Below are 9,198 nucleotides of genomic sequence, written 5' to 3' on the forward strand. Positions count from 1 at the left end.
GGGGGGGTGGGGGAGGGCTGTTGTTAACTCTGAAAAGGAATACAGTCCCTGTTGCTGGGAGTCTTGTGGGGAGTGGATCCAACTACTCCATTGGCTGAGGGTGTAGGTATCGTGGGAGGGGAGGGAAAGCTCCCAACTTGGTAGGCGGCCTGGTCCGGTGTCTGCCCCACTCTGGATCCTCCTATTGCTCTTCAGTAGTTTCTGAATGATCATGTTAACACTGCACATCCTCAGACTTTCCCAGGAGAAAAGCTTGAGATAGGTGGGGCCTGAGGAAAGTTCCTAAGCAGAATGTCAATGGCCCAGGTGACTACAATACCCAGCTCCCTCTGGTATGCTCCCTAAATCCCATCTGTACCATATGCGTGCACTCTGCTTAAATACATACATGTGTGTGCATGCACGCCCCAGATGTGGAGGCAAATGAAATCCAGCTTCTGGCACAGGGTCATTAGGGGATCCCACCCAAGAAGTCTCCCCGCCAAGGCGGAGCCCTGCGAGCAAAAGGCGCCTCTGTTGGAGAGGGAGCCGGAGCGCTGGCAGCTGTTCCAGGAGGCATGCCACTTCTCATTTGATGTCCTACCACTCACCCAAGTCCGTGAGTCCTAAGCTCCAGACTCGGGAGGCAGAGATTGGCCTGTTTGCCCTTGAGAAAACTGCCTGACTTCTCTGAGTTAGTTTCTTCACTCATGAAGTACTGTTTTCAAAAGATAAGAACACTTAATAAAAATATCCCCCAGCAGTACCCTCCAGTCTCTGGGATCATGGTGACTTTTCTTTCTGCCCGGTGCTTTTCTACAAGTGTTTCTCATCTACACAGAACCTGGACGGTAAAGGCACAAATCAGTTCTTCCCACTTTTTATCACTGTCTGTGGGCCACATGTGGATTCTCAATGTGCCCTTGGGGCAAAGGCAGGCTTGGCAATATCCTGCAGACTGGACCCTCAGGCTGGGTGAAGGGCCTGTTGCCTTCCAACCGTGTCATGGCTGGAGTTGTCACTGGAGGGAAATCTGGAGGGAGGGAGGGAAACTGGACGCTGAAGATGGGGCTTACAATGCCAGTTTTCCTGCCATCATGAAGGCTCTGGCCTCAGCTTTCCCATCTGCAAATAGGTGTAAGCCTGTGCACCTCAGTGGATGTCTGTGAGGAGGCAGTGAAATGAGATTTGCCAGCAGCTTGCCTCCCTGGTCCCTCAGTCACCTGGAAGAGAACAACAGCACAGGGCTTCTTTGGAAAATAAATGATCTGTTTAAACCATGGTCTCACCCTTCTGTTAACAGGCCCAGGTGTGCAGTAGCTCATATATGATGATTTCTGTGTTTTGGCCAGTTGACCTATCTATGTTTGGGCTGGTCCAGCCTTTCTCTCCAGCCTTTGGTCCCTCAGGCCCTGCTTGGAGCCAAGACATGCCCCATCCCTCCAAGGCTGTCCTCTCTTCCACAACAAGATCCTCTGCACTTCAACATATTTCAGGCTGGTTTGAGGCTCACTTCTTCCATGAAGCCTTCCCTCATCTGTCCAATGGATTCTATGCTTTTCTCGCCATTCTGCTTTTAGTGATAATTATCATGCAGGCTTCCTGATGAACTAGAAGATTCAGGAGAGTGGGTTGCATGTCCTACTATTTCCCCCTGCAGTGTCTAGGCATAGATGACACACACAGCTGTCCCTAACAGCACAGTGCCTCTCACACTGTGTGAAGACAACTTTCCCCTCCCATCAGAAGTGCGCCATTAAAGGTGTGGGGATGTGGCTAAGCAGAGTGCTTGTCCACCATGCTGGAAGCCCTGGGCTTGGTCCCCAGCACCTCATGTAACCAGGAAGGGTGACACACATCTATGATCCCAGCACTTGGGAGCTAGAGGCAGGAGAATCAGGAAAGCATCATCATCCTTGACTGTATACTGAGTTTGAAACCAGTCTGGGCTACACGAGACTTTTTTAGAAGGAAATGGGGAAGGGGAGGAAGGAGGGGGGAGGGGAAGAGGAAGAGTAGGAAGAGGAGTGGGGGAGGAAGGGAGGGAAGAAGGAAGGAAGATGCATGGATGGAGGAATGCCGGACGCTAGCAGTGTAGTCTCCCTTTGGCTGGGCACTCTGAGAGTCCATGAAGGTGCTGTGTGTTGGACACCAGCTCCGTACTTGCGTGGCAAGCTCTTGGGTGCGCTTCTGTCCATTGGGTAACTGGGCTGCTAGGTTCAGAGGCTTACGTGAATGGGGAGCTGGAAGGGAGGAGGATCCTGGGTGTTTCTCCAGAATCCTCTGTGGGTGTAGTCTCATCAGGAATAGGAAGCTGGAAAGTCAAGGCTTTTGTTGTTTGTTTTGTCTGTAAAAACATCACAGGTCTTCAAATCCAGCTGGGAAGCATTTCCCAGGACAGCTTCTGGGTTTACCTGTTTGCGTGTCTGTTAACATAGGGACTCAGTCCAGGACAAGTTAAATTCACATTAATGTCTGACCCTTCTGTCCTGTGGTCCTAGTTTTGAGTCTGAACAGAGAGATGGGACATTACCCCAGTTATACCCTGACCTCCAGAGAATGTCCTAGTAGGAGTGCCCCTCCACTTAGGCCCCACAGCTTTGGCTAAATGTCCATGCCTCAGGCCTGGCTCTCTTCATCCTGATCTAAGCTGGTCTCAACATGCAGGACCTTCTGGCATGCTGGCCTCCAGGTGTTGTGTAGTCTGTCCACTTCCGTCTTCTCCTCCACTCTCTCTTTCTGTATGCACAGCTCACACCCCTCCAGTCTCACATGCCTTGGCATTGGAGTCACACCAGCCTCAGCCCATCCTTGTCCTGGCCTGTGGGTTCCTGTCAGGAGACACCCCCCACATCTCTAAGCACTAGTGTCCACAATGCATTTGAGGAACATCGTGTCATCTTTCACGTAGGCGTGCTTGGGTGACTGTAGCTTGCTGAGGGGGAAGAAGAGCGGGCAGCCACTGGCCACGTTGGTCTCACTCTGTGGCCGCTGGAAGGAGGCTGAGCTCAGGTCAGGCCGGAAGGCATCAATGGCATGCTCACGGTTGTTCTGGTCAAGTAGCATAAAGGTGACCTGTTGGGTAGAGGCAGGTAGAGGGTCAGGCTTCGGAGCACTCTTCCTCATGGAGCCCAGTGTTTGGGGTCAGAGGGACTGCATGCTCACTGCTTGGGCTGTGCCTCTGACCCTTAGTTCGCATGGAGTGGAGGTGGCAGTCTCAGGACTTCACATCTGTGCTAGGGAGTGGAAGGAACATCTGGTACTATGGCAGCTTCAGGATTTGTCCTTCACTGACCTACACAGCAGGAAGGCAGTGGAAATTCTGTGTGTATGTGCATGTGCATGTGCGTGTGCGTGTGCGTGTGCGTGTGCGTGTGCGTGTGCGTGTGTGTGTGTGTGTGTGTGTGTGTGTGTGTGTGTGTGTGTGTAAATCAGAGGTCACCATTAGGTGTGTTCCTTAATTACTTTCCATTTATTTATTTATTTATTTATTTATTTATTTATTTATTTATTTATTTATTTCAGACTTGGAGATAACTAGTTAAGGTAGGCTGGCTGGCTAGCAAGCCCCAGGAGTCCTTATGTCCCTTCCTTCTCAGTTCTGGGATGACAGGTGCCTGTACTTGGTTTTTGATGTGGATTCTGGGGAATTGGATTCACCATTTGAGCCTTCTCCCTAGGCCAACGGCAGTGGGGATTCTGATGTCATAGTTACACTGGCAACTGAGACTAAGATATGCTGACAAGAAGGCTAGACACAGGCACCTAACCTTGGCTCCTGACTCAGAAACTCCAACTGGGATATCCAGGGACCAGGCAGAGAAGCCGACTTCCGCTGGGGGCTGGGCTTCTGTCAAGCCTTGGGACTTCTGCAGAGCATTCCAGAGCAGACTATGTAACCTCCCTGAGAAGTGGACCACCTAAGCATGACAAAAACTCTGCCCTGGCACAAGCCCTTGAATGTACCTCAGGAAACACTGCTTCTCATCACCCACTGAGGCTGTTCTTAAACTTGCTGGCCCCGGAGTTCTTGGGGAGGGCTTTAGACAGCCTAGCGCTTGGGCCTTCACCCTCCTCAGGGTGCTCTGTTCCAGACACTGCAGCTCCTGCTTGGAGGGCTGGGGGAGTCTTGGCTACAGGATTCACATTTGGCTTCATTTTATAAAAGGAAATGAATTACAGTAACCACAGGAGGCTTGTCCGGGTCTGAAGTCCATGGCTAAAGTTAGCAAGACCCAGGTTCCCATGCCCTCCCTACACACCATCTTCTCTGGGGCCCATACCTTGTTCCGGAAAGGCCAGGGCAGTAGAGCATCATATTCTCCTCTCATGATCACGATGAACAGGGACAGGTGGGTCTTCTTGCCTGAGCCATCCCCATTCAGGTACAAGCGCAGGCACAACTTGTAACCATACTTGGCAGTGTAGAAAGCTGCAAGGCAAAGCCAGTGTCAAGACGGAACAGCAGGGCAACACTGGGCAGTACGGATGAGGGGATGGGGTTCAGCAGGCAGGGACCTGAAGATATTGGGGTTTGGGGCCCAGCCCTCTTCTCTAGGAGAGTATTGAGGAAGGCCATCGGCAACAAGTTTGAGATAGCCCTTCTGATCACAGGGAAGGCCCCCACTTGACTCAGCAGTGGGGCTGAATCAGCAGTGGGTGCTGACTCAGCAGTGGGGCTGAGCCGGTATTTGTGGTTTTAATGCTTCCCTGGGGTGCCATGCTGCTTGCCTCCTAGTTACACCTGGGAGCTACCATTTTAACTAATCCTCAAATAACTAGAGACTGAGCCCGGGAAGAGAAAGTGGCTGGGCCATTGTTTTATGTTCTGGGACAGAACTAGGGTTAAGGCCCAGGCCTTCCAAATCTTGGCATTGAGTTGGGCTCTCCCTGGAGGCTGATGTGAGAAGGGTACTTCTTGGTTCTGCTAAAACCCCTTGGGAATGGCCCCAAGAGGCAAGACATCCCCAGTAACCAAGCCTGGGGTCCTATGGGGCTTTTTCCCTGGTGGCATATCCTTGGGCAGAGCTCTGCACAGCTCTAAGCTGCCCCTGCCAGGGACCCCACCTCCTTGGCTTCAGTTTATTTCTCTATAAAATGAAGCTATGAGGACAAGTATTTGGCAAGGCTCTCAAATGTCACATTCAGGAATGATTTGGTCCTGGCAGATGGTATGCCTTAAACAGACCCAGAGCTGTGTATAAATATTATATGTATTTCATTTATATGTACACACACACACACACACACACACACACACACACACACACAGAGGCATTTTCTTATTTGTAAATAACAACAGCTACCAAGTCACGATTCTGTTAAATCATTATTCTGAGCAAGGGACCAGAAACAAAGAGCCACCGTTTGCCATTGCCATGGTCTTCCCATCGTGCACACAGCTCTCCAGGGCCTGACTCGCTCCTCTGCCTCCTACTGCAGATTGCTGCCTGGAGAGTTCCTCGTCTGCTCCACTCTCACCATTGAACTTAGGCTACCAGGTCCCCTTCTCATCCCACAGCCTCAAGAAGAACATGACTTTTGTGCAGGTGACATTCAGGAGGAGAGAGGGCTGCTGTGCTCCTAAGAGCCATGGGTCAGAGCATGGTGTCTATTTCCCTTAAATCACTGGCAGGGACCCCAGCCTGAGCTAGCATGGCTGCCTCACTCCATGCCTTCCAGGCCCCCTACAGCCTGTCTCTCCTACCTACAGCCTGTCTTTCCTACCGGTCTCTGTGGCCATGAGGAGGAGTCACCTGGAGAGAAGAGGCTGACAGTCCGGCCACACACTGACTCGTGGCACCGCTTGGTGACATTGGTGATCTTCCACAGGAAAGTACCATCAAAGGACGCCTCCTCCATGAGTCGCAGACTGTGCTCAAGCTTGCCCAGGACCTGGTCTTTTTGTGCCAGGGTCTGCTGTAACTCCACCACCTGCAGGGAAGGCTGGTCAGCCAGAGGTACCAGCACCCAGCTTGGAGGGACTGTTGGAGATAGTGGGGCATGGGAATACATTCACTCCAAAGAGGTTTTCCTGACCAAGCATCATCCAGGGCCTTAGCCTGCATTTGTACTGCATGCTGCCCCATGCTTGAAGTCCCTTTCTCTTCTTGCTCCCCTGGCCACCAACTCCTAGTGATCCAGCAGGAGCCCAGCCCACATATCCCTTCTTGTAAAGCCTCCAGCCATTGCCCTAGCTGTCTGGTCTCCCTCATTGTGTTTCACAATTCTGAGGATTTCCATCCTCCTGTCCAGGTTATCCCCCCTCACCCCCTGGTGGGCTCCTTTCCTCTTTGTCCACATGTTGCATAGTGCCCAGTTGCTAGAGTGGAGCCAGAGGTCTGGTGAGATGGAAATCCTATTTGCCCCCGGGGAATGTACTTTTCAACTGGGGTAAGGGTGTAAATGGTATAGGTTTGCCTGCCCGTTTGGGCTCAGTGCCTGAACCCTGTAATAGGTTTCCCCAAAGAAATTTGAAAGAACAAACTTCAGTCATGAGAGAGAAGGTGAATGGAGCACATCTTCTCAGCAGCTTATGTAGGGATGGAACTAAAGTCAGGCGCTAATGAGACAATGTTGCTGGGTTTTTTTTGTTTTGTTTTTTTGTTTTTTGTTTTTTTTAAAGTAGCAGGATCTCGGTGATTGGCTACAGTGTGGCAAGTATAGTCTCTGGAATAAAGGAGGTGGATTGAGAACTACAGGCTCCAGTAAGTCTGGGACTACAATCTGCATGTGCAATATTGTAGAGACTGAAGCAGGGAGTAAGAGAACATCATGGCTCACCATGCTCTGATGAGCAGGTGAAGGCACGGAAGGAAACTTCTGTTGGATGTGAACACTGACTGTCCCTCCAGAGCAGCTGTGGGGAAGAGGGTGCAGGTTGTTCCACAGGCTTTGAAGGGCACAGCCAGGAATGAATACAGGCAAGACACCGTTTTGTGGTAAGAATTCTATAGCAATCACAACTGGTCAGCAATGGAATGGAGGGGGCTGTGGAGGTAGAGTTCCCAGTGAATTCAAAGCAGAAGACCTGATTTGCATGGGATAGTGGGGCTTTGGTTTTTAACCCAAGCTTCTGATTCAGAGTCTTGATAGTAGGTCCTGCTTCACAGGGGAGTTAGTCTTGGATGGAGGCAACTGTATTGGGAGGGATGAATGGCAAGAAGGCTGGATGGCATAGGAGCTCCCCGAGCTGACTCTGAAAACAAGCCCATCTCACTCACCCTCTGCTCCAAGTTCAGGATGTGCTCTCGGTCCAACTGGCTCTGGTGGATGGAGGCAGCCAGTGCCAGGTGGGAAGCCTCCACTTCCTTGTTGAGGACAGCAACAATGTTTGCGAACACACGAAGCTTCTCCTCCAGCTGAGCCAGCAGCTTCTCCTTCACCAAGTGCTGCAGGGCCAGTTCTTCCTGGCTCTCACAGCAAGGTGCCCGGTAGCAGTCTACCTCCAGGTCCCCTGTCGCTTCCACAGCTGCCTGGAGCTGCAGCTCTGACAGGTTCCTCTCCAGTGCCATGGGTGCAGAGCCCAGGTTGGAGCCTGGTGAGGATTTCCACTCCTTTAAAACTCCCAGCAGCAGGTACAGGTGGGAGGACTGGGAGGTAGCCTCGTGCTCCTGCAAGGATTGTGGGCTTCCCTGATGACAAATTGAGGGTCTTTAGTAAACGGTGAAGGAGAACCTGGGGACCAGCAAGGAGACATGGACCAAAAGCCACCACGCAAAGCCAGATCCAGTACCCCAGCAAAGGGGAAGTAGCTGTCTGTATATGGTGAGGCAGAGTGGAGCCACATGCAGGAATATAATCCTTAGATATGCCCACAGGGAGCATCATGCATCTCAGTCTCTAGTGTGACCATCCTGCCCTGCCCTTTAGCATAATGACAATTCAGGACCATGGAGAGGGGTGTACATGGTGGGACACTTAAGTGATGCTTCAACAAGAGCTTAGGGAAGGCATTAAGAACCACTTCCCACAGTGCAACAATGATGTAATTGTGGGGTTTGTCGCTTGGTAGCCCATTAGCATAGGAGTCACCCATAAGGGAAGGAAGGTTTGGAGAGTGAGAGACACAGGGCCTGGGATCATGGTGAGATTTGACATTGTCACTTACCTTGAAGGAACAGCCAACACCTGCAAAGGGACATGTGATTCCAGCCTCAGCTACATCAGGGTGAACCTGGGAATGACAACTGTGTCACTAGAGGCTGAGAGGCATCTCCAAGGGCTCACTCAAAGCAATGGGAGCGGATAAGGCCAGAACTGGCCAGGCACTCGACTTGACCCACTCTGTTCCTGCCGCCTGGCCTACTTCATTCCACTCTAGGAGTCTCAGCCCTTCTATAATTGTCCTACAGAAAGAGGACCAGAGTCCTACTGTACTCAGACACACAGAAAATGGAGATAACCCTCAGTCTCCAGTTTCAGAATGCTGAGCAGAGACATCAGAAAAAGAGGTAGATGAAAGAAGAATGTGCTGCAGGTGATCCTTTGGCTACTTTGTGGTTCTTCTTTCCTTCACCCTTTCAACCCCATAACACTAGAGAGGAAAAAAAAGAATAGAGAGAAAAGGAAAGAGATCCCTCAATAAAGCCAGGGGTTAGAGGGGCAATGCTATCATTAGAGTACTTCCTGCTGATTAGGGAGGGCTGAGTTCCTTGAGGCAAGTTTTATCTTGGCCGTCAGGATATTTGATTTCTTCCCATTTCTTCCTTGCACATGAGTACTTAAATCATGACCAACAGCAACCAGCAACCAATCAACCAACAACCCACCATGTCTCTCAGGGCCCTAGAATTTATATACCGTCTAAAAAGTCCCCAGAATCCCAAATGTCACACAATATCAGAAACTATCTGCAGCTGGCAAAATCACAGCCCTGTGAGAGCAAGAGGCAAATCATAGTCAGCTGCTGTGGACAATCGGAAGCAGCCTCATATCCCCACACCCGGGATTAAAATGACAACATATTCTTATAATATTTCTGTGCTTTTCAAAGAAACCAAAATGCCAAAATTGTCACTACAGTGTAACCACAATGAGAGCACTCTACATTTGTCAGGACAGCTAAGATAAAGGGCAGCAAGGCCAGTCCAGCAAAGATGTGGGTGGGGTAATGAATGCAAAACAGGATAGACACCTTGGAAAACTTATGTAACTTTTCTTCTTCTTCTTCTTCTTCTTCTTCTTCTTCTTCTTCTTCTTCTTCTTCTTCTTCTTCTT

The 9,198-nt window shown here is 50.6% G+C and overlaps 1 protein-coding gene across 6 annotated transcripts in view; it reads right to left on the reverse strand.

The window, feature by feature from the left end:
* Positions 1 to 1,236: 1,236 nt before the first annotated feature.
* Traf1 (TNF receptor associated factor 1) overlaps positions 1,237 to 9,198 on the reverse strand; it is a 20,582-nt gene continuing 12,620 nt past the window's right edge. For all 6 annotated transcript variants that reach the window (XM_031369969.1, XM_031369967.1, XM_031369965.1 and 3 more), the window contains 5 exons: positions 8,090 to 8,155; positions 7,203 to 7,613; positions 5,736 to 5,913; positions 4,263 to 4,411; positions 1,237 to 3,054 (listed from right to left, as the gene is read on the reverse strand). In XM_031369969.1, coding sequence (XP_031225829.1) covers positions 2,836 to 3,054; positions 4,263 to 4,411; positions 5,736 to 5,913; positions 7,203 to 7,613; positions 8,090 to 8,155 — 1,023 coding nt within the window. In that variant the 3' untranslated portion in view covers positions 1,237 to 2,835. The remainder of the gene's footprint in view (positions 3,055 to 4,262; positions 4,412 to 5,735; positions 5,914 to 7,202; positions 7,614 to 8,089; positions 8,156 to 9,198) is intronic.

This window comes from Mastomys coucha, unplaced genomic scaffold, assembly GCF_008632895.1.
Source record: "Mastomys coucha isolate ucsf_1 unplaced genomic scaffold, UCSF_Mcou_1 pScaffold15, whole genome shotgun sequence".
Lineage (NCBI taxonomy): Eukaryota > Metazoa > Chordata > Mammalia > Rodentia > Muridae > Mastomys > Mastomys coucha.